The 24,799-nt window shown below is 56.1% G+C and overlaps 1 protein-coding gene across 2 annotated transcripts; it reads left to right on the plus strand.

The window, feature by feature from the left end:
• The first annotated feature begins 1,967 nt into the window (after positions 1–1,967).
• uba1 (ubiquitin-like modifier activating enzyme 1) lies at positions 1,968–23,888 on the plus strand. 2 transcript variants are annotated; one of them, XM_015340251.2, is made up of 26 exons: positions 1,968–2,137; positions 7,922–8,038; positions 8,867–8,925; positions 10,207–10,375; positions 10,729–10,863; positions 11,224–11,330; positions 11,848–11,938; positions 12,880–13,012; positions 13,318–13,415; positions 14,007–14,153; positions 14,934–15,110; positions 15,351–15,458; positions 15,761–15,841; positions 16,609–16,764; positions 16,949–17,114; positions 17,629–17,825; positions 17,946–18,010; positions 18,258–18,453; positions 19,054–19,128; positions 19,518–19,707; positions 19,909–19,997; positions 20,287–20,379; positions 20,795–20,986; positions 21,535–21,636; positions 21,894–21,994; positions 22,354–23,888. In XM_015340251.2, exons 2-26 carry the CDS (start codon positions 7,922–7,924, stop codon positions 22,487–22,489), a joined length of 3,180 nt encoding a protein of 1,059 aa, XP_015195737.1. In that variant the 5' UTR covers positions 1,968–2,137; the 3' UTR covers positions 22,490–23,888. The 2 variants fall into 2 exon arrangements, with proteins under 2 accessions (XP_015195737.1, XP_015195731.1); XM_015340245.2 differs by lacking the exon at positions 1,968–2,137 and adding an exon at positions 6,336–6,564.
• The last annotated feature ends 911 nt before the right edge of the window (positions 23,889–24,799 follow it).

Raw genomic sequence — 24,799 nt, forward strand, 5'->3', positions numbered from 1 at the left:
GCGCTGTGACAGTCTTCCCTTCCTGTCTGTGTGCGTGTCTGCGTCGCTGTCCGCCGGCCAGATGAATCCCGCTGGCCAGCGCAGGTCAGTCTCCGGGCTGGAGCTGCTCACCTCTGACCCCACGCACCCCGGTTTCTGTCCCAGTGGACACCCAGCTCCAGGCTCAGGCTCTGCCCCAGCCTGTCCCATTTCCCTGTGTGGACAGAGGAGAGACCGGGGGCCTGTCAGTCAGCTGAAAGGGCGGGTCCCTCAGCACTCAGGCAGGTGGGACTCGGGGTGCCAGCAGTGACTAGGCCGACAGCAGTCTCGTGAAGGACAGGTGAGGAAGCACCTCTTGTGCAGAGTACTGACGCCACAGAAGTCCGATCGCACACACTCGCTGATCCCGATACAGTAAAGGCAGAGGAAAACACACGCTGGATTATTTACAGTAACGCCTGGCTATGCACTTTCCTGCACAGCCAGTGTGGGACACTCCGTTCAGACTAAAGAGACTCAGTTCCTGTAGCCTGTCAGTGTGGGACACTCAGCAGACTAAAGAAACTCAGTCCCTCCAGCCTCTCAGTGTGGGACAATCCCTTCAGACTAAAGAGACTCAGTCCCTCCAGCCTGTCAGTGTGGGACAGTCCCTTCAGACTAAAGAGACTCAGTCCCTCCAGCCTGTCAGAGTAGGACACTTACTTCAGACTAAAGAGACTCTGTTCCTGCAGCCTCTCAGCAGCCATATCACCCTGCAGCTCAGAACTGGGAGCCTACTGGAGCCCAGCAGGTGTGAGCCTGGTCAGTATCTGGATGGGAGATCTCCTGGGAAAAACTAAGGTTGCTGCTGGAAGAGGTGTTAGTGGGGCCAGCAGGGGGCGCTCACCCTGTGGTCAGTGTGGGCCCTAATGCTCCACTATAGTCATGGGGACACTATACTGTAAAAAGGCCATCTCTGAACTGGCTTCACCACTCTGCTCTGCTCATCACCGATAGCTGGTGTGTGGGGAACGTACTGGTGCACTCTGGCTGCTGTCACATCATCCAGGTGGGGGTGGAGGGGATCCCCATTACCTGTAAAGCGCTTTGAGTTGAGTGTCCAGAGATGTGCTATGTAAGTGTGATGAAGCCAGTTCAGAAATGGGGATTATTAGAAGGCCATGATTGGTGAGGGCCAATGGGAAATTAGTCCAGGACACCAGGGTAACACCCCTACTCTTTTTGAGAAACACTTGGGATTTTTAATGACCACAGAGAGTTAGGACCTCAGTTTTATGTCTTATCTGAAGAATGGCACCTTTTTATAGTATAGTGTCCCCATCACTATACTGGGGCATTAGGACCCACTCAGACCGCAGGGTGAGCGCCCCCTGCTGGCCCCACTAACACATCTTCCAGCAGCAGGAGTTTGTCCCAGGAGGTCTCCCATCCAGGTACTGACCTGCTGGGCTCCAGTGGGCTCCCAGGTGTGAGTTGCTGGGTGACATAGCTGCACACTCATGCAACTAATTTGCGCTATTAGCCAAGGTGCGCGGGAGCTCGTGTCTGAGGCGGTTCGCGTGTGCTGGCCGGCAGGACCGCGTGCCTCCGCCTGGACCCTCCACGATGACATTCTGAAACCGTTACCTCACATTTCAAATCTGCGCTTCAACATGACCGTCGGCACCAACAGACCGGCTCGCCACCGGGCAGCAGAGCCGGACTACAACTCCCAGCAGCCTGCGCGGCAGCGCTCGGACCGGGAGGACCCAAGCCATGCGAACAGAAGGGGGGGCGAGAGTCCTAGTTGTGTAAATAATTTTAGAGCTCCCACCAGTATTATGGAGAAATACACAGAAAGTCACTAAACTTTAAGACTGTGTTAAAGTCTTTGATTCCGTACAATGTGAGTCTTGTACGCCGTCGTGCGTAAATGTATTTTTCTCTGTTTCTCCCCCATCTCAAGATGGTGGCGCGGCCCCCCGTCGGAGCCCCTCTGTCCGCACATGTTGCTTTATTCTCGCTGCGCTGCTGGGAACCGGCGAGCCGCCTGTCTCTTCCCGTGTGAGAAGCCACCGAGCTCCCGCCTTCGCCGTCAGCTCCCACGGGGGGTTCTCTCTGTCTGCTCGCCCTTTCGATTTTAAACACCGAGGAGCAGGTCTTAGCAAGATCGGATGTGGTGAGTGCGACGCCTGCTCGCGTTGGACCCCGGGCCGGGGGCCGGGAAGACAAAGCTGAACCGTGCTGGCAGGTTTGGGGGCGAGGGGGGATGGGGAGCGCGGGGAGTGAGGGCGAAGGGCTGAGGGTGTTATTTATGCACTGGGTGTTCCTGCCCGACCCGGTGCTGCCTGCTGCCGGAGCCGAGGATGGAGCTCAAGTTGCTGCCCAAGTTTCGGAGCTGCTCGCCACCCCGGCGCCCGGCCACCTGTGCGGCGGGCAGTGTCCGGGCCGAGGGGGCCGGGGCAGGGGCCGGGGAGGGAGCCGGCGTCCCAGCCGGGGCCGGGCGAGCCCCAGGCCGCAGGGAGAGGGGTCCGAGCCGGGGGGAGGCGCCCGGCTGGGCCTTTCATTGTTGTGTAGCGGTTCCCGGTCTGCACGGCGGATCTGAGCGCCAGCCCGCAGACTTGCAGCCCACGTCTGCTTTGTTTGTGCTGCCCGAGGTCGCGGTCCCTGCTCCACGGGTGCAGTGTTTTCCCGGGTGGCTGGGCTCCCCACGAGTGGACGTGGGCTGTCATGACGTGCCTCTCGCTACGGGTTCTCGTGCAGGAGGGGCGACGCAGCTCCCTGCTCAAGTGCGTCAACATACTCTTTTCCCTTCATCCTCTCTAAACACACTGTACCTCAGCTCTAACCACTAGCCCACACTGCCTCCCTCTCTCTCCCCCAGTGCCTCAGCTCTAACCACTAGCCCACACTGCCTCCCTCTCTCTCTCTCAGTGCCTCAGCTCTAACCACTAGCCCACACTGCCTCCCTCTCTCTCTCTCTCTCCCAGTGCCTCAGCTCTAACCACTAGCCCACACTGCCTCTCTCCCTCCCAGTGCTTCGGCTCTAACCACTAGCCCACACTGCCTCCCTCTCTCTCTCCCAGTGCCTCGGCTCTAACCACTAGCCCACACTGCCTCCCTCTCTCTCCCCCAGTGCCTCGGCTCTAACCACTAGCCCACACTGCCTCCCTCTGTCTCTCTTTCCCCCAGTGCCTCAGCTCTAACCACTAGCCCACACTGCCTCCCTCTCTCTGTCCCAGTGCCTCGGCTCTAACCACTAGCCCACACTGCCTCCCTCTCTCTGTCCCAGTGCCTCAGCTCTAACCACTAGCCCACACTGCCTCCCTCTCTCTCTCTCCCAGTGCCTCAGCTCTAACCACTAGCCCACACTGCCTCCCTCTCTCTCTCTCCCAGTGCCTCAGCTCTAACCACTAGCACACACTGCCTCTCTCTCTCTCTGTCCCAGTCCCTCAGCTCTAACCACTAGCCCACACTGCCTCTCTCTCTCTCTGTCCCAGTCCCTCAGCTCTAACCACTAGCCCACACTGCCTCCCTCTCTCTCTCTCCCAGTGCCTCAGCTCTAACCACTAGCCCACACTGCCTCCCTCTCTCTCTCTCCCAGTGCCTCAGCTCTAGCCACTAGCTCACACTGCCTCCCTCTCTCTCTCCCAATCCCTCAGCTCTATCCACTAGCCCACACTGCCTCCCTCCCCAAGGCCTCAGCCCTCACCAGTGGGACGTGTTCAGAGTGGGTTGGACAGAGCTTTTGGACATCAGCCTGTGGCCGTGATTGTGGGCAGCAAGACAGAACCTGATCAGTGAATTTGATTGTTTGTGTACGGCGAGTGACATGCAGCTCAGTCCCTGGTGTAGTTGAATAGCAGTGCAGTTAGGAGGACCAGGTCTGTCAGGGTTACAGTCGCTGGTCCTGGTGTTTGTGTTCTGTGGGCTCTGCTGCTGGCTGTCTTGACCTGCTGATGAACAGAAACAGCACGCCGAGTCCAGGAGAGGGGCAGTGGTATGAGAGCAGCCCGGTCCGGGGCTCGCTGGCTCCACCGAGCCGGTTCTACATGACTGTTTCAGGGCCCCAGGGGGAGCGAGATGATGATGATGATGATGTTGGGGTTGAGGAAGGGTGTCACCCTGTGATTGATGACTGTGTTGTTGATGACCATATCTGTGGTTACTCAGTGGAGTTCTGGGTCACACTGTTTCTGGCTAAAGACTGTGGACGGTATATTTACACCGACACGCTTGGGACATCTTGCCAAACTGCTGGAGAGTGCCTTCTCCTACGGTAATGGACTTGGAACCATTTATTAATGAGATGGGCCAGGTGGGCCTGGTCGCTTACTGAGTGAAGAGACGGCCCTGAGGATCCCAGCGGAGCTCCTGGCTGGGCTTCATCCCAACTGGCAACATAAGGCATCCAGCAGCCTGACAACTCCCCTGCGGGCTCTGGGGGGTGAGTCTCCAGGGGTGTCCAGTCCAGGTCCTGAGGGGCCGGTCAGTGTGCCTGCTCCAGGGGTGTCCAGTCCTGGTCCTGGGGGGCCGGTCAGTGTGTCTGCAGGTCCCTTTAAAGAGCAGCTGGGAGAATCTGTCACATTGGTCCAGTAGGTCTAGTAACCAGCTGGCTTGGAATGAGAACCGACCCCACCAGGACCGGACTGGCCACACTGCTGAGACACTGACCCCACCAGGACCGGACTGGCCACACTGCTGACACACTGACCCCACCAGGACCGGACTGGCCACACTGCTGACACACTGACCCCACCAGGACCGGACTGGCCACACTGCTGAGACACTGACCCCACCAGGACCGGACTGGCCACACTGCTGAGACACTGACCCCACCAGGACCGGACTGGCCACACTGCTGACACTGACCCCACCAGGACCGGACTGGCCACACTGCTGACACTGACCCCACCAGGACCGGACTGGCCACACTGCTGAGACACTGACCCCACCAGGACCGGACTGGCCACACTGCTGACACACTGACCCCACCAGGACCGGACTGGCCACACTGCTGACACACTGACCCCACCAGGACCGGACTGGCCACACTGCTGACACACTGACCCCACCAGGACCGGACTGGCCACACTGCTGACACACTGACCCCACCAGGACCGGACTGGCCACACTGCTGACACACTGACCCCACCAGGACCGGACTGGCCACACTGCTGACACACTGACCCCACCAGGACCGGACTGGCCACACTGCTGACACACTGACCCCACCAGGACCGGACTGGCCACACTGCTGACACACTGACCCCACCAGGACCGGACTGGCCACACTGCTGACACACTGACCCCACCAGGACCGGACTGGCCACACTGCTGACACACTGACCCCACCAGGACCGGACTGGCCACACTGCTGACACACTGACCCCACCAGGACCGGACTGGCCACACTGCTGACACTGACCCCACCAGGACCGGACTGGCCACACTGCTGACACTGACCCCACCAGGACCGGACTGGCCACACTGCTGAGACACTGACCCCACCAGGACCAGACTGGACACTGTGCGTGGGCCTTTTTGACTACGACTTGATTTGGATCAGAGACATTGAAAACCGTGGCAGTGAGGTGCTGTGTTCCTTGTGCCCCACCAGTGAGAAACTGTCGGGTCTCTGTGGAGATGAGAGCTCAGTGCGTGATGTTTCACCAGTGGCTTTGTGCCACTCCAGTCTGCTCTGTAGCTGTGCTGTTCAGCCGATGTGCGCTGCAGAGTAGTTGTCTTTATCTTGGCTGGCTCATCTGTGGAGCAGGCGATGACGGTGAGTTTCCTGTCTGCCGGTACCATTGTAGTTCCTCAGAAATCCTTTTTTTGCTAGAATAGTTATTTCCCTTCTGAGCTTTCCTGTCTTCCCCAATTTATTGATATTTTTTGCGTATCTAAATCACAGTTTATTAACTGTAAAAAAAAAACCTTTCCCAGAGTGAAAGAATGAGAAATGTGAAAAGATGTTGCAAACTGTTAAACCAGTCAGAGAGAAGGCTGCTTGCTGGAGCTCCGCTGTGCTGCTGGCCGTGATGCAGACTGGGATCAGCGGCCCTGCTCCCAGTGGCTGGTTCAGTGTGAGACCGGGGGCTGTCGCTCGGCACAGGACCCTGCTCTGCTCTCCGCGGCAGAAGGCGCAGGGCTTAGTTTCTGTGTGGACGGGGGGCCGGGGCTCAGCTGGCCTGGCTGACCGGCGGTCGGGGCGACCTGTGCTCTGCGCTCCCAGCTCCTCGCCGGAGAGCCCCGCTCCAGTATTCATGGCCCGGCTGCTCATGAATAATTCAGCGCCTGTTTGCATAAACATGGCGCCCGGGCGAATGAGCGGCTCGCAGCCCCCGACGCCGCCCCGCTGCTGGATAATACGGGCGACCCGGCCCCTGGACCCAGAGCTGCCATTTTGGTTTTGTTCCCGGTTGCAGTAAGAAAGTCCTTAGCTAGACCGGAGAGCAGAGTGACTCGACACTTCCCTGTCCGCCGCCGAGCACGGCTCCTCTTCCTCCTTCTCCGCCTCCTCCTCCTCCTCCTCGTAGCTCCCCAGAAGACAGGCCTCGCTGAGCGGTTTGCAGCAGCTGAAGCGGAGACCGAGAAGGAATATTGGTGAGGAAGGGCCGCGACCAGCCCGAGCGCCGGCAGGGTGCGAGCGGAGCCGCACTCCGCCTGGGCTGCAGTCGGAGCTCTTCCGCCGGTGCGCTGCCCGTAGGCCCGGCTCGGCGCTCCCGGGGCTCGGCGGGGCCGCGGCGCGTTTCCGGGGGCGCGAGCGGGGAGGTTTCGGTTTCGGCCCCGGCTCCGCGCGCCTCGCGAGCGGCGCTCCCGTCCCGACTGCCCGTCCGGACCGCGGCCTGGTCCCGGTCCCAGGCACAGTGGGTGGCTGGGCGTGATTCCGAGCGCAGACGGGCAGCGCCAGGTGGCCCCGGTCGTGGCGCGGGTCTTCTGTCAGACCGGCGTGGTTCCGGGGCCGGGCATCCGGCGGCTGGGCTGGGCTCGGCTCGGCTCGGCCCGGCTGAGCCGGACGCGGACCTGGTGGTGCCGGCAGCGCCCGCAACAGTGACGACTCGCCTCCGGTAGTTTTGAATGAATCAGCGTTTTTTATTTGTGCCCGGACGGGGCCGGAAGACCTGCGGCTCGGCGGAGGCCGGTGCTCCAGCCCCAGGTGCCCGGTGTGATCGGAGGGGGACCCCGCTGGAGCTCCTGCTCGGGGAGTCCGCTGGCTTTATTGATCACTTGATTAGACTCCAATCCAATACCCGTGCCGGGCCGGAATGAGAGGAGCTGGTGCTGATCCTGGCTGTGTGCTTGAGCTGCTGGAGTCTGCAGCAGAGTCACGCGTGGGACCTGCGGGTCAGGTCCCTGGTGTTCCGGAAGAGCAGCGGTACTGCAGCAGAGCTCCTGCCGGCTCCTGGCCCTTCGGGGCTGGACTCCCTCAGGGGGGCAGCGGGCCGGTCCGGGGAAAAGGTTGAAAGTTTTTGGGAGATGTGTGTGGTGAGATGAAACCGAGGCGCTGTGTGTTTGTTGCCAGAATCGGAGGGCCGTGCTGTCTGACACAGACAAGCTGGAGTCCACGGCGCCGGGTTGGACCGGGACTGTCCGGTCTGCGTGGCTCGAGTCTGTCCACACTGGCCCTGGTTGTGCTTGTAGCCGTCTGTAATGCTGGAGTTGTGGTCCCAGGGGCTGTCTGGACAGGCTTTTACACTGGCTTTGCCTGTCCTGTGCTGGATTGTCATCTGCTGAGTGAAGGGAATGCTGGGACCTGTCCAGTGCTGAAGGTCTCTCGGGATCTGTCCGAGCTGCTCAGAGGGCAGCGTGTCAGTCTGCACCAGGGGGGACCTTGAGTTGCCATTTGTGACCCTTTCAGCAGTGCTCAGTGTACAGTGTCCTGTTCAGCCCAGTGGAGGTGCAATGCTGGGTTCCTGGAGAAGGAGTCAGAGACTCAATAAGCTTCTCTCTCTCCTGGCAGATGTCCAGCTCGCCGCTGTCCAAGAAGCGTCGCGTGTCAGGACCAGAGACGAAGACGGGATCTCACTGCTCCTCCGCCAACTCTGTGAGAACTGAACTGTCCCACAACCCTGCCAACGTGAGTGTCCTGACAGGGCTGCGTCCACTGGCACACCTGCCCCACACTGACCTGCCCCCCCCCCAGACTGGCACACCTGCCCCACACTGACCTGCCCCCCCCCCCCCGGACTGGCACACCTGCCCCCCACTGACCTGCCCCCCCCCCCGGACTGGCACACCTGCCCCACACTGACCTGCCCCCCACTGACCTGCCCCCCCCCGGACTGGCACACCTGCCCCCCACTGACCTGCCCCCCCCCGGACTGGCACACCTGCCCCACACTGACCTGCCCCCCCCCCCCCCGGACTGGCACACCTGCCCCACACTGACCTGCCCCCCCCGGACTGACACACCTGCCCCACACTGACCTGCCCCCCCCGGACTGGCACACCTGCCCCACACTGACCTGCCCCCCCGGACTGGCACACCTGCCCCACACTGACCTGCCCCACACTGACCTGCCCCCCCTGGACTGGCACACCTGCCCCACACTGACCTGCCCCCCCGGACTGGCACACCTGCCCCACACTGACCTGCCCCACACTGACCTGCCCCCCCCCCCCCGGACTGGCACACCTGCCCCACACTGACCTGCCCCCCCCCCCGGACTGGCACACCTGCCCCACACTGACCTGCCCCCCCCCCCGGACTGGCACACCTGCCCCACACTCCGCGGTGGGGGGACAGGAGGAAGCGGGTGAGTGTGGGGTACGACTACGCAGTGAGCTGAGGGGTGCCTCAGGTAGTCTCTGAACCTCGGGGAGACCAGAACACTAACTGAGCAGCCAGAGCTGAGACCTGGGCTGCTGGCTGTGCGCTTTGACACTCCTCTCCCTCTGTTTGCAGGGCATGGCTAAGAATGGCAACGAGGCCGAGATTGACGAAGGGCTGTACTCCCGTCAGCTGTGAGTGTCTTCCTCTGTACTCCTGTACTCTCCACAGCCCCGCCCCCGGGGGGCGCTCTTCGGGCAGTGTCCAGCTGGCAGAGCTCCCTCGAGCTCGTCTTGAGTCGTTAGCAAGTGTCCCTCTGACCCAGGATTCTCGCCCACCTTGTTCTCACTTTATGTGCTGTGGTTGCAGAAACCGTTGTATCTTTGCTTCTGTATAATTAACATTTTTTCTGTCTTTCTGGCAGTTACCTGTCAGCGGTGTCATTCTTTTGTTTTGGGGGCGTGCGGTGATGTTTCCCGCTGGGCTGGGCTGTTCTGGGGCGTGCGGTCTTGTTTCCCCACTGGCTGTGCCAGTAGGGAGTGTGTGGATGTTTAGTGGCAGGCAGGTGAACTGGAGGGCTGTTTGATGCGCTCGTGTGCTCGTGGTCCCCTGTCCCGATGGCGTCGGTCCCTGTCCCTGCAGTGCTGCGCCTGTTCTGTGATGCTCAGTGTGCACGCGCTGTTCCCAGCAGCACTGTCGGGCCCATATTGAGGCTTTGATTGAGTCTTCTAGTTGGCAGCAGGTGCTCGGGCATCCCGTCACTCCTCAGTGTTAAAGCTGCCCTCTGGCTCCAGAGCTGTCGGCGCTCTACAGCTCAGGGGCCTCCTTGTCACACGCTACAAACCGTGACCACTTGGTTTGTTTTTCATTTATGGCTTCTTTAGCGGTTTTGTAAATAAGAATATGTTGCTGTTACATATGTATAATTAACCTGGAGAGCCCATCAAACCAGTGTTACCCTGCATACAGGGGGGACTAGGCCAGTCAGCGGGTCAGCTGATTAATCCCAGGGTCTACCTCTCGATGAATTCCAGGGTCTCGATATTGGCAACATTACTGGTGCTTGTTCCCAACTCCCACTACCCTTTGTGTAGTAAAGAGTCCTGCCTGCACAGCTCCCGCTCTGTCCCATACCCCTGTGCAGCGTCTGCTCTGTCCTGTACCCCTGTGTCCCTGTGCGCTCTGTCCTGTATCCGTACCCCTGTGCAGCGTCTGCTCTGTCCTGTACCCCTGTGCCCCTGTGCGCTCTGTCCTATATCCGTACCCCTCTGTGGTGTCTGCTCTGTCCTATATCCGTACCCCTCTGTGGTGTCTGCTCTGTCCTGTATCCGTACCCCTCTGTGGTGTCTGCTCTGTCCTGTACCCCTGTACCCCTCTGTGGTGTCTGCTCTGTCCTGCCCCGCTGCGTGGTGCTCGCTCCGTACCCCCCAGTGTGGCTCCGAGTGCCGGGGTGCTGAACGGGCTTGTCTCTGCAGGTACGTGCTGGGCCACGAGGCCATGAAGCGCATGCAGGCCTCCAACGTGCTGATCTCGGGGATGCGGGGGCTGGGCGTGGAGATCGCCAAGAACGTGATCCTGGGCGGCGTGAAGAGCGTGACCGTGCACGACTCCGGGAACGCCGAGTGGAGGGACCTGTCCTCGCAGGTCAGGTGCCGTTTCCGAGCGCTCGGGCCGGGGAGCTATGGTCTCGTGAACTGAATGAATTAATTGAAGCAGGATGGGAGGAACTTCAGTGCACTCTTTCACCACGAGCGCGACTGGCTATAGCCAGACATAGCAGGCGACTGAATCCAGGCCTCTGGCCTGTCGGCTCGGCAGGGTGCGGTCAAGGCCGGGAGCAGGTTCTTGGGGGCTGCGGTGCGTCACTAGGACACACGGGTAAAGTCTGCGGATCAGAGCAGGCTGACCCGCCAAGCGTCGCTGTTGGACAGATCCTCAGGCCTGGCACGGCGCTGTGATCAAATCCTGTTTCTCTTTCTCTTTCCCTGGGGCTGCAGTTCTACCTGCGCGAGGAAGACCTGGGCAAGAACCGGGCCGAGACCAGCCAGCCGCGCCTGGCAGAGCTCAACAGCTACGTCCCCGTGAGCGCCTACACTGGCACGCTGTCCGAGGACTACCTCACGCAGTTCCAGGTCCCTGCTCCTGCTCGAACCCGCAACACCCATCTGCACCCTGTTAACCAATGTGGTTTTTGCTACATTATCGGGAGGCAAAGCTGGTTTTCATTTCCTTTTCACTTCCCGTGCACGTGGAGGTGTGGCTGAGTTGAGCTCACCCGGGAGCACATCCGTAAGGACCGGCTCGCTCCGCTCACGGAGGAGACGAGAGCTCCCCCAGACCCTCGCTTCGCGCCTCGTTTCAGTCGCCAGTCTTTGTTCCCCTGTCCCTGACCGTCGGCAGCAGGATGGGTTACAGCCCTGGTGTAGCGTGGGCCTGTTTCCTGCCGTCTGTCCTGCGGAGGCGCGCGTTAACGCTCCTCCTCTGTGCCGCAGGTGGTGGTCCTGACCAACTCCAGCCTCGAGGAGCAGCTGCGCATCGGGGGGTTCTGCCACAGCAAGGGCATCAAGCTGATCATCGCCGACACCCGCGGCCTCTTCGGGTGAGCCATCAGTAGGCAGCGTGCGCGCCGGTTGCGCCCGCCACCCTCCCACTATGACTCTACAAGCGCTGGGCTTTGTCACATTGGTCTAGTGGCCTTTTCACACTGGCACTGCTCGCCATACAGCCTGGTTCTCACTGGCGTGAAGGAATGGGCTCTGCTGCTGACCTCAGGCTCAGAATAAAACGCCAGGCTGTAATACATGCTCCATGTGGGTCTGGTCTGGCCAATAACAGCAATGCTGTTGAAACAAAGGTAGAAAATAGTGCGATTATACTTCCTTAAACTGGCACTGGCTCTGCACCCGTGACTACCAGCTGTGTCAATCTGGCACTGTGCTGATCAGTGACAAACTGGGTTCTCAGCTTCTCGGCTCTAAGCCCAGGTTGGAGTTTTGTGTTTTGAAAGTTGAGTTGCCGTTAGTCCAGTGGTTAAGATTGTTAGTCTGTACTAGTTTTGTTCATTGCATCCTTTAGGGTAGGCTTTGCTCCTAATACCCCGTCTCTCTACCCATCAGCCAGCTGTTCTGTGACTTTGGGGAGGAGATGATGGTGTTTGACAACAACGGAGAGCAGCCTCTCAGTGCCATGATCTCCATGATAACAAAGGTAAGAGTCTGTGCCAGGTGTGCTGTTTGACACTGGTGCTGCCTGGGCCAGGCTGGCACTGGCGCTGGGCAGTGGGATCCGTCTTTTCCGCGCTCCTGACAGGTCTGCTGTCAAGTCTTGTTCATCTGGGATTTGATGAAGATTGGGGAAAAGCAGGAGTGAACGCATCTGCTTCTCTGCTTGTAGCTCATTTAAATTTCAAATACAAAAACAGCACCTGATCCATGATCAAAAGACCATAAACTCGTTTCCTCATAGTTGGCTTGAGTAGCCACATTGTCTCAGAGCGAGGGTAACAAAACATGAGACCCAAAAACAGAATTCGGGATGGCTCCGCAGATATCCTAACACTGTGGAGTCCCCAGCTGTGGCAGCTGGATTTATTTCAGTGGCTCGGTGCGAAGCAGGCTGCTGTGCTGTTGGGCACTGAAGGGCCAGGTGCTTGTGGTGAGATTGTCCCCTGGGCTCCAGGAGCTAGTGTCTGGCTGCCTGTGCCTTTTCTTACACAGGCTCACATTACTATTGCTCCTGTTGTGATTATTTAAACTTTGATAGAAAAACTGTACTCTGTAAATTGAACAACCCTCTAACACCTAATACTGCCACCTCTGTGTCCTGCTGTGGATGTGTCCTTGAAGCACAGTTTTGTGGTGCTTTCTGGGGGGGAGGATTTTTAACAGCTGACATGGTGAACAGTTCAGATTGCAGCATAGCTGTGACTCTACTCTGAAGAAGAAACAATAGCTGGCAATTCACCTGATGAGGTAGCAGAGGAATTCCTCCCCACAGTCCGTTTTCAGCTGTTGTAATAATTAAATGCAGAATTGTGTTTAACGTTTGAGTCCTCCGAAGGGGGATTGTGAGTGTGCAGGGCTGAGATCCCGCCTCAGTGTCTGCTGGGCCCATCTTTAACGCCCCTGCCCCTCTGTGCCCTGTGACAGGATAGCGCGGGGGTGGTGACGTGCTTGGACGAGGCGAGGCACGGGTTCGAGACCGGGGACTATGTGACCTTCACTGAGGTCCAGGGCATGACAGAGCTCAATGGCTGCCAGCCAGTGGAGATCAAGGTGCTGGGTAAGGAAGCCCCCCGGCTCGCAGTGCGGGGGTCTCCGGCCTCTGCGTGTGCGACTGCAGGGGGTCGACATGTCCCTTCAGCGTCCTGCATGCAGACCCCAGATCGGCTCCAACCCTCTCACTCACATGTCTGTAGAAAGGATTCTTTGCACAAGTCGGAGATCAGGCCAGGAATAGTTTGTGTGCTTGGAATTCTTGAATTGGGCAAGTTGAATTACTGTCGTAATGATAGCAGATGCAAGCTACGGCAGCCTGGGAGTCTCCTGTTTATCCAGCTGGCTGTAAAGGAATGTGTTGTTTGGCAGGTCCCTACACCTTCAGCATCTGCGACACCAGCTCCTTCTCGGACTACGTCAGAGGTGGGATCGTCTCCCAGGTCAAGGTGCCCAAGAAGATCAGCTTTGTGAGTCCTTTCACCCTCGTTTCCTCTGTCTGTAACACAGCACAGCCCAGAGGCCTTCAAACCACACATGGTTTATTAATATATCCTTTTTCACCCAGGCTGATAAAGAGATGTTCACAGATGGAAATAAATTAGTTCAGATACTTTAGATCTTTGATTGTATCTGAAGCAAAGCCTCTCAAATAATGAAGGAATAAAATCACAAAATTATGATGCAGCTGTAAAACCAACACGTGCCTGAAAAATGACTCAGGATTTGGAAGTAATGTCACCAGCAAAACCTGGCCTTTAAACACAGAGGTCTCTCATCCAGCTCGTTGTGTTGGCAGTTGCTAATTAATGCAGATGCTGCCGTGAGCATGTGGCTGGGTGGCGTGATGAGCATTCCCACAATGCCCCCTCTTCTCCCGTGTTTAAGGCACTTGGCCTTCACTTGCTTTTCTGTCACCGGGTCAAGCTCTGCTGCTGGGTTTCAAGTCCTTCAACCGAGAAAGCCGAGTTTCAGTGCTCTTCAGGTCCCCTGATAGTTCTCTCTGTTCGGGACTCTTCTGGTCTTTTGTCCTGGGTGTGACCGACTCTCCTCTCTCACAGAAATCGCTGTCTGCTGCCATGGCGGAGCCCGAGTTCCTGATGACAGACTTTGCCAAGTTTGATCGCCCAGGCCAGCTGCACGTGTGCTACCAGGCCCTACATCACTTCGAGAAGAAACATGGCCGGTTGCCAAAGCCCTGGAGCCAGGTAACAGTGCCCCCTGCAGGCTCTGGGCTGTGCTGCGGTTGGCATCAACATTTGACCTGAACTGCTGATAGTGTCGTTTTCCCCAGAGATGTAATAATAATTGATTACACGAATATAGCGCTGTTCTGGACACTCCACTCAGAGCTCTTTACAGGTAATGGGGGCTCCCCTCCACCAACAGTGTGCAGCCCCACCTGGATGATGCTCCAGTCCGCTCCCCACACACCAGCTCTCAGTGGGGAGGAGAACAGTGATGAAGCCAGTTATATAATATCAGTCCTGTATGTTTGATTGAAAGAACAGAACTTGCAAGGTCTTTATTTCTGAACAGATGTTTCATTTATTCAGAAATAAAGACCATGCATATTCCTCTCATCATACTACAAGAATATATATTTGCCCAGACTGCCTTGCCTTCTGAGATGCCTTCAGAAATCGTCCGTGGTGTGGGGGTATCGGCAGCTCTCATACCATGAGCGTGCCCAGAAAGCCAGTGAAGGGACACTCTTGTTTCTTTTCATCATAATGACGCACAAGTGTCTTGTTTTGAATAGTGAGCCTGGTCTGGTGTCCTTGATTTCTTTCCTGGCGCAGATGAACCCAGTTTCGGATGGTGTTGCGCTTGGCCTCAGTGTTTGTCTTTCTGCTTCAGTGCTGACATGCTCCTCCCCTCAGGAATCCTAGGCGAGTCTTGGCTCTGCTTTGTTTCGGGAGGACGAGACCAGCGCAGGGCTGGCGTTTCTCAGGCACTCAGCTCCGTGTCCTCCCTCCTCCCCTCAGGCGGATGCAGACGAGCTGGTCGCTCTGGCCCGGACCCTGAACGCCGGGCTGTCAGGCTGTGCCAAGCAGGAGCAGCTGGACGAGGGGGTGCTGCGGAAGATGGCGTACGTGGCCGCCGGGGACCTCGCGCCCGTCAATGCCTTCATTGGGGGGCTGGCCGCTCAGGAGGTCATGAAGGTCAGTGTCGCATGTGCCGGTCTGCTCTCGGACCCGGAGCAGCAGAGGCGTGCTCTCGTGAGCTTGTGAGCGAACAGGCCTGCTGTCCTGTCTGACAGTGGTGCAAGCACTGCTGGTGTACGCTAGCTGAAGCTTACAAGATGACTTTTGACCAGAACTGTTAGGCTGTTGTGCATCTTTGCAGTGCTAAGGTGTCGTGAGTGCTTACCCTCAGCCTGGTGCTGTCCCGCTGTCCCACAGGCCTGCACAGGGAAGTTCATGCCCATCATGCAGTGGCTGTATTTCGACGCCCTGGAGTGCCTGTCGGAGACAGAGGGGGCTCTGCTGACAGAGGAAGAGTGTGCACCTGTGAGTCACCCTCCCACCCTGCACGTCACGCCACTTTCCAGTCAAGTTACTCTTCTCATTCTCTTTCTGGAGCAGCAGAATTTGCTCTTCTCTCACTGTGGTCTCTTCACAGGTTTATTCTGTTTGTCAGCTGTCCTCCCACTAGAGCACAAAATACCCACATAGACGATCTCTGAAGCTCGTCTACTAGTTCACTTTCCATCTCTTGAGTCTGTTTACTGTCAAGCTCTTGCCTTTGTCATGAGGCTGTGTGTCCCATTCCTGCACCTGGATTTGAAAAGTCGTGTTGCTGTTGTTCTCAGAGGAACTGCCGGTACGACGGACAGATTGCTGTTTTTGGGTCCAAGATGCAGGAGAAATTGGCCAAGCAGAGATACTTCCTGGTAAGAAGCAGTTGCCATGTTTTGTGTCTGAGTAACTGTACAGGGTTAAGTCTGTTCTCCCACTCGCACTGTTCACTACAGAAAGTCATTCACCTTCACTTGAAAGGTAGGTAGCTGTGGGAGTGAGGCACTTATGTTAGTGCTTAGTACAAGCAATTAAACTTGCTCTTGGTTTATTGTTACGGTTCCGCACTATAACAGTTGACTTTTTTGATGTGCTATGTCCTCATGCTCAGTTATGTCCACTTCTTATATTCACAAGTCACAGGGATTCAGTGAAATGTGGGATTAGCTCCAGTACTGACTGCGCCGAGCTCAGAGCAGGGGCCCTGTCCTCTGTGCCAGGTATGGAGGTGTCTCACCTGGGAGCTGGTGTGCGACCTGGGGGTGGAAAGAACGTTCTTGAGTTCTTGATGCAGTCGCACTAAATAAAAATCAGCTGCCCTTTCATGCTAACATCTTACTTTGCCACCAGTAACTTACAGAAGGACTACACAGGATTAGTAGCACTCCAAAAAGCACATCATTAGAACATCTTTTACAAATTTAGATATGATTTATTGACCAAGGGTTTTCTAGTGACATGCACCCGGGTTTCCTTGTGTTTATAGTTACAATTTAACACGCATTGAAAGTATTTTCATGTAGATTCTGTTGAGGGATGAAGACACTTGTGTGTATTGCTACGTGTTTTCTCAGTTCTGAGTGGGGAGAGCATGAGGCACAGCCCCTGGCTGGAGTCACTGACGCCCTCTCCTGCTGTGCAGGTGGGAGCTGGTGCCATCGGCTGTGAGCTGCTGAAGAACTTTGCCATGATTGGTCTGGCGAGTGGGGAGGGTGGGGAGATCATAGTGACGGACATGGACACCATAGAGAAGTCCAACCTCAACAGACAGTTCCTCTTCAGACCCTGGGATGTGACGGTGAGGATTCTTATGTTCTGTGTGGCCTGCACATATTCAGACATGCTGTACCCTTCCCCTACACACTCGCGTGCCAGCGCAGCACACACATGGAGCCTCGTGCACCCTGGCGAGAGAGTGTGGCGAGGGCAGGTAGTGGGAGCCGGCAGTGCAGGTCAGACGTGCCTGTTTTCCGTCTGTGCAGAAAATGAAGTCGGAGACTGCAGCCGCTGCAGTGAAGCAGATGAACCCAGCAGTGCGGATCACGGGCCATCAGAACCGAGTGGGGCCCGACACCGAGAAGATCTACGATGACGACTTCTTTGAGGGGCTGCACGGAGTGGCCAACGCGCTGGACAACGTGGATGCACGTGAGTCCCGCTGGGAGGACAGCCGGCCCTTTGGCAAGTTGACTGTTGTTCTTGAGCACTGGCTGCCAGTAACGTGCAGAACCGGCGTCCCGTCCAGGAGGAATCGGGAAGTTCCTGGTCTCCAGGCAACCAGTGCTGTTCATAGTCAGAAACCGTTTCATCCAAATGCTTGTTAAAGCCGATACCCTGACTGTTTTCAAGAAGGTTCTGGACGAGATCCTTTCACTCAAGGTCTGGGTGGGCCAATGACGGCTGAAAGGAGCCCTGTTCTAAGTTTTCTTTTGCCAGATTTCTTAATTGGAATGATCTTCACATGTTCAGTCACGTAAATAATGGCCAGTTGAGTGAATTGCCGCTAGTCAGAGCCAAGTGGAAGTGCTGGGGCTGCCGTCTGCTGTAGGGAAGCGTTAAGGTATTCTGATAGTGTGGGTGTGATTTCTGCACTAATCCAGTCTTAGTGTCGTGCCCCATGTGCATGGCTGGCAGGTGATGTGTGTGCTTGTCGTGTCTGCAGGGATGTACATGGACCGGCGCTGTGTGTACTACAGGAAGCCCCTGCTGGAGTCTGGGACGCTGGGCACCAAGGGCAATGTGCAGGTGGTCATCCCCTTCCTCACAGAGTCCTACAGCTCCAGCCAGGACCCGCCTGAGAAGTCCATCCCCATCTGCACCCTCAAGAACTTCCCCAACGCCATCGAGCACACGCTGCAGGTCAGTCGCACAAACCTGTTTACTCTGGAGCACCTGTAAGCCACAGCAGGGGGCGCTCAGCTGGCGATTTGAAGTGGCTCAGGCTGGGTCTCACTCTGGCTCTCTCTCTCTCTCTGTCAGTGGGCTCGTGATGAATTTGAAGGGCTCTTCAAGCAGCCAGCGGAGAACGCCACGCAGTACCTCACGTGAGTCTCCCTGTGAAAAGCCTTGTTTTTACCGCTTGGGGTCATGTTATTTGAAGCACAATTTTCTCTGAAGGATCCAGTCGTTCGTCGCCGCGTGTTGGAGTTCGGCCTATCCTCTTGTCTGCAGCTGCTGATGAGCAGTGTGTGTGTTTGCAGTGTTAAATGCACGGGGCGGTGAGACCTTGGGTCCGAGCGACCGTGCCGAGCCCCCAGGCGTGAGCCCCTCTGTTCACTCTGTGCCCCGCAGGGACCCCAAGTTCATGGAGCGTACCCTGAAGCTGCCGGGCGCGCAGCCGCTGGAGGTGCTGGAGGCTGTGTACAAGAGCCTGGTGACGGACTGCCCCCGGTCCTGGGAGGACTGCGTGGCCTGGGCACGGAACCACTGGCAGTGCCAGTACAGCAACAACATCCGCCAGCTGCTGCACAACTTCCCCCCGGAGCAGGTGTGGCGCCGCGCGCTCCGCCGCGAGCCGTGCCGGGGGAAACGCCCTCCACGGCCCCGCTGCTTTTCCACGGCCTGTCGGACCCCCTTCGTGGGTCTGCTGTGCAGGGTGTCGGAGCAGGCCAACGCCTCCTCTCCCTGGTGTAGCTGCTGGTGGGGATTTGCTGTGCCTGGAAGGGGCCCAGGGACGCAGCTGGGCGGCCTGGGCCAGGCGCCTGTGTCCGGAGTCCTGGGGGAAAGAAAGGGCTCCTGTTCTCGGACTTGAACCTTCCCTTCGCTTTGGTGCTTGTTCATTGCCGGGGGTCAAGTTGTGCGCTTTCACTGCCCTTCAGGATTCGGAGCGCTTGAATCATGCCTCTGTCCACTGTGGGAGAGACTGTCACCTAGCAGTGTGGGACAACTGCTGGGCAGGGTCTTTACAGGATGCTGGTAACATTGTATTCAATTAAAATTGTTGTGAAAGGGGAACTGGGTGGTATTGGGGAATCAAGAGGAATTTATATAAATCTGATTGTCTGCTGTCCTGGAAAGGTCCTGATAACTTTCACTATTGAGGGTTTTCTGTGTGCTTAAAACTGTGTCTCGCCCTCTCTCTCCTCAGCTCACCAGCTCTGGAGCGCCTTTCTGGTCTGGTCCCAAGAGGTGCCCTCATCCCTTAGCGTTCGACCCCAACAACGTACGTACCCATGCTGCCACACGGGCGCCGCTCACGAGGGAGTCTGCATGCTCTGTGCACAGAAACAGCTGTCTAACAAGGGGATCAGAACCCCCCTGGGGTGCACTGGGAGAGCCTTAGCTATCTCTCACAGCGGCTGTGGTCTGACTGGCCCCTCTCTGGAGAGCTGTTGTTTTTGACAGTGAGCTCACCCAGTCACACACAGGGGCTGCTGGTTTTCTGCCTTCGCCCGAAACGGTTTCCTCCGTCAGATGTGTTGAAATTCCTCTTGCGTGAATGAGCACTTTAAAGGGTGTCAGTAAAAATCTGGCGGATGGTGAATCTTGGCCGGTCCGTCGGGCAGTTTGAGCCAGACCGCGGCTGATGCCCCTCGCTGCCCTGTGTCGCAGGACCTGCACATGGACTACATCCTCGCAGCGGCCAACCTGTTCGCCCACACGTACGGCCTGCAGGGCTCCAGGGACAGGCCGGCCGTGGTGCGCATCCTGGACTCCGTCAAGGTCCCCGAGTTCACCCCCAAGTCAGGCGTCAAGATCCACGTGTCCGATCAGGAGCTGCAGAGCGCCAACGCCTCCGTCGGTGAGTCGCCTGGCGGGAGAGGGGTCGCTGTCACTGTGTCGGGGTGTCACGAGCAGTGTCAGACCTGTAGGGTCAATAGACAGTTCAAACTGTTTTGGAAGAAGCAGTTCCTCCACAAAGGCACCTAATGAAATGGGGCTCCGCGGGGTGTGGCGGCGTGATCTGCGCTGGGACTGAGCTCTTCTCGGGGTTTTCTTCCAGATGATTCCAGACTGGAGGAGCTGAAGTCGTTGCTTCCCGGCACAGACAGCCTGTCCGGGTTTAAGCTGTGTGCCATTGAATTTGAGAAGGTACAGCGCTCTTTCCTGACCGCTGAGGGCGGCTTGATGAATGCCTGTTGAACACATGATGACAAAGCAGAGACCTTTTTTCTCAATTGCCTTTTAAACCTCCTGCTTCAAAACAAGCACCTTAGTTCTCCAGTGTAACCATACTAGAACTCCAGCCTGCTGCAGTGAGCAATTCTCCTGGCTGCTTCCTTGTTAACTTTCTGTGTTCAGTATTTGTGTGTTCAGAAATTGGACAGGAAAAGACCTCCTTCTATCCAGAACACTAATGATATAATGTTCTGTCTTACAGGATGATGACACCAATTTCCACATGGACTTTATTGTAGCTGCTTCAAACCTGAGAGCAGAGAACTATGACATTCCTCCCGCCGACAGACACAAGGTAGACGAGAATAAAGTCTGCACTGGGAGCTACTGGCTCCCTGTATCTGCAACAGGGATATTCACTTACTGTTGTTCTGGACACACTGAGGCAGATGGTTATGTCTGTAATGAATTTAAGCTGAAGTGTTACTAACAGTGTAGTTGATGGTTGATTATTAACAATAGAAGAAAGACTTCTCTAGTGGGCTGAGCAAGTAAAGGCCCTTTCAGATCTTAGCTTAAGCACTACAGCTCAGACTTGCCAAGTTAAATCTAGGTTGTTGTACCCCAGGCGGCAGTACAGTTGTGTGGCTGCTGCTGAGCTTGGGTGAGCACTGGTGTGCTTGGCCTTGAACTGCTCTTTGCCCCTCTACTGGGAGGGACCTGGTTGCATGCCCCTCCCTCACAGTGCTCCGTCCCTTCTCTCCACTCAGAGCAAGCTGATTGCAGGGAAGATCATCCCAGCCATCGCCACCACTACAGCAGCAGTGGTGGGACTGGTGTGCCTGGAGCTCTTGAAGATCGTCCAGGGACACAAGAAGCTGGAATCGTACAAGAACGGCTTCATGAACCTGGCGCTGCCCTTCTTCGCCTTCTCCGAGCCCATAGCTGCACCCACGCACAAGGTGAGTGCCTCCTGCACAGAGGTGCTCAAGGGGCTCAGAGCCCCACCCAGGCCGTCTGTGTCCTTTTCAGCTGTAGCTCAATGGCCAGGTCAGTCGGAGATATTTAGCCGTTCAAACCAGTTAAAGGCTGATGCTTTAGGCCCAGATGGCAGCTCTTTTGTTTTGTCTGTGAATTTTGGATCCTCCCACAAGTTTATGCCCAGGGTTCCTAGCAGGGGTCTGGGGAAACCAGCCGAGTGAATCCACAGTGACGGTGGAAACGAGTGCCGTTTGACATTAGCTGCTGTGACCTGCCTGATTGCACTCTCCTAGTTTCACGTTGCTGAAAATCTGATTCTCCAGCCCCTGCGGACGGGACAGTCCTGCTGTGCGTGAGTCTGATGCTGTATACTCGCGTGGGAAAGTCTGTAGGTCTGTGTGCCTGCCCTGCTCAGCTCTGAGCCTTCAGTGGCAGTTCATGAAGCAGATGGCTCAGCCCGAGCAGGGTCTCGGAGGAGAGGTTCATTGTTCAAACTGAAGGACTGGCCTGTTGCTTGTGTCCTCTGCAGTACTATGAGAAGGAATGGACGTTGTGGGACCGCTTCGAGGTGAAGGGAGCCCAGCCCAGCGGGGAGGAGATGACCCTCAGACAGTTCCTGGACTACTTCAAGGTACGGCAGTGCTGTGCTGCTGCTGGTCATGACTTGAAGTCTGCTGGGTGGAAGAGTGCTGCTCTGCTTCAGCCCCCTGTAGGAAATGTCCTGGATACTGTAGCAGCCAGGAAGTGTGCCCACTACAGACAGCTGTTCTGTATGAAGGCTTTGCTGAGCTCATGTCGGCTGTGTTGATAACATTGTAATGTGTAATTCTGCAGGTTTCAAATTCACTGTCATGTAGAAACGTGACACATTCCCCTGTCTCCCTGCAGAACGAGCACAAGCTGGAGATCACCATGCTGTCGCAGGGCGTGTCCATGCTCTACTCCTTCTTCATGCCTGCAGCCAAACTGAAGGAGCGCCTGGACCTGTCGTGAGTACCTGTGGGCCTGTCTGCCGGGGTGGGGTGGTACCGGGCCTGTGGGCCTGTCTGCTGGGGCCGGCCGGTACCGGGCTCGTGTGTTTGCGGGCCTGTGGGCCTGTTTGCTGGGGTGGGGCGGTACCGGGCTCATGCAGATGGATTCTCCTCCTTGCTTGCTAACTATTGAAGTATTGAAGCCACAGAATTGGAGTCTATGGGTATTAATATCTGGAGTTCTGATCATGGTTTGTATTGAAACTAATGGAAATCCATCAATGTATTTAAAACATGGTGCTGTAGGCAAAAGTGTCGACTGCGGAGAGAATGGGTTTGCCACTTCAGGCGTGTGAAGGGCTGTCTTGTCTGTGCAGAATGACGGAGATCGTGACCAAGGTGTCCAAGAAAAAGCTGGGGAAGCACGTGAAGGCGCTGGTGTTCGAGCTGTGCTGCAACGATGACACGGATGAGGACGTGGAAGTGCCCTACGTCCGCTACACCATTCGCTGAGCCCGGGGGCGGGGCCAGGGCAGGGGCAGGGGCGGGGGGGGGGTGAACACCATTCACTGAGAAGTGGGAGGAGTCGATACCAGTTACTCAAGGCTGTGGGAAGGAGCTGGTGCAATGTAGGTGTGGCACATTTGGGGAAGGGGTGGGGAAAACTGATCTAATTTTACCAACCTTGGAGTTGTTACAGGGGGGTTGTTTTAACAGGTTCAACTCCTTATATATGTATATTGTGGAGTCATAACCTCAGAATTAAGGAGATAGTTCTAACTACCATTCTGTGAAACCCTAGGAGAAAAGATAGCCTGTTGGCTAGGACCGAATTCCCCTGGGGCGTTTTAGACTAAGCGCTGGGTTGACCTGCAGACAGTGCTTGGCTTTCAGCACTCCCAGAGGCCAGGGCTGACTCACAGAGTTCCAGAGAGCAGCCTGGGCTGTACGTGGAGACAAGGGATTGCAACGCTAGGCCTTTTACACTCCCTTCTAAACCTTTAAACTTCTGAACTCTTGCCTCCTATTAAAACCATTCTCGGCTCCAGTTTTTGTGTTTTTTGCTAAATACCTAGATGTTTGCTTGGATTCTGCATGCATGGAGAAGCACTATCAAGCTTGTGCCCTGTTGTGCATTTAGCTTTGGAAAACCCAGTTCTCTGAAAAGACCAGGCTCTCAGTCATGGTTGCAGAGGCTGCAGTGGCTGCTGTTTGACTCTGTAGCCACTGGAGGGAGCATCACTGCTCTCTCTGCTCTTACTGGCCCACTGTCTGCCCTGTTGGACAGCAGCTTGCGTATTTAAAACCCACAGTCAACCCACATACCACTTCGCCAAATGTTTTGCACCTTAGTTGCACTGCTTGGAAATTCACGGGAATCATTGAAGCAGACAGGAATTTTCCCCTACGGATGTGGAGGGATTGAAAAATGTCCTTTTAAACAGGCTGCTCTGCTCTCACAAGTAAAATTATATCTGAAGTTAAACTTCATCCTGTTTTTGTTTTTTCAGACGAAGGGATTGCTGCAATCCACTTCCTTCCCAAAGCTTTATTAGGTTTCCCAAGTATTTTACCACTTTAATTTATTGATGCAGTTAAAGCTCACGAGTGTGGCTTGTGACAGCAAGCGCACCTGTGCACCTGTCGGCAGGCCCCTCCCCACTCCTGCGATTGGGCGGTGGTACGGTTTGTGAATATTCCTTTCCTGTGATTGGTTGTTTCGGTGAAGGGATGGGCGCTCGCACATTATTAATTTTTTTTGTTTTATTGGTCAGAACTCTGACACACCTTGTAGACTTGACCTTTTATTCTTTCTACTTTGTTTAAACTCCAGATATGTTACAGTGAATAAGGTGAAGAGTATTCTGTAATGGGAGCACTTAGTGTGAGAGTTAATAAAGTTGTAAAAGAACCTGCTTGTGTGTTTCATTATTCCTCTCAATGCTGAAAGGTTCTGTGCCTCAGAGGGTCGGAGGTGCCCTTCTGATGTGGTGCATTACTGAATCCAAGAGTTCCTGTGCCGAGATTTTCCATATCAGTAGTGTGTGAGATCTGCCATGTCCCACATTCCAGCCTTGCCTTCTGTCCCCGAGTGTTGGCCTGTGCAGTCCTTTGCCACCTATTAATTCTGGTCTGTGAAGGTGGGGCCAAAAGACTAGATTATTGTAGACCTTTAGGAGGATAGCAGGTCATTGAGCCCATCAGAGCTCGTGTTTTTTCTTTCACACAAAACAGTTCTGGACAGCATAGCTTTGAATGAGCATGTGTGAGCATGAGAATCGCTGCCTCAACATTAATTGGTAATCGATATGTAGCTGTGAGGCCTCTCTTCGTAGACTCTGGCCTGGGCGTTCAGTAGTGCCAGGGAGTTCTACCTGACTTTCTGCTGTAGCAGAAAATCCTGGCCACTAGTCCTGGACTCGCACTGCTCTGGCAAGGTGCTGGAGGACACATGGTCTGGTGCCACAGCTCTGTTTCTCCAGCAGGTGGGGCTGCTGTCTCCCGGAAGCCCTCTGAAGGGGCTGCTGGCATGAAGTTGCACTGCAGCGCAGTCCTCCCCGTCTGCGTGCAGATCTGTTTGCAAGCTCAATTAACAACCACTCGTTGACCATCTGTTGCTGTGACTTAATGCAGCTGCATCCGTTTCACACTGGATCAATCCTGAAGGATAAAGCGATCCAGGCTGTGCCCGCTGCTGGGGTGGCACCACACCTGGCGTGGTTGGAGTCACGCCACCAGACAACTGCCAGGAGAGACACTCTCAGGCACCCTGGCATCTAATCATTAATTACAAATTATTAATTACAGCACCGAGAGCCCTGC

This window comes from Lepisosteus oculatus, chromosome 2 (genome assembly GCF_040954835.1).
Source record: "Lepisosteus oculatus isolate fLepOcu1 chromosome 2, fLepOcu1.hap2, whole genome shotgun sequence".
NCBI classification, from domain to species: Eukaryota; Metazoa; Chordata; class Actinopteri; order Semionotiformes; family Lepisosteidae; genus Lepisosteus; species Lepisosteus oculatus.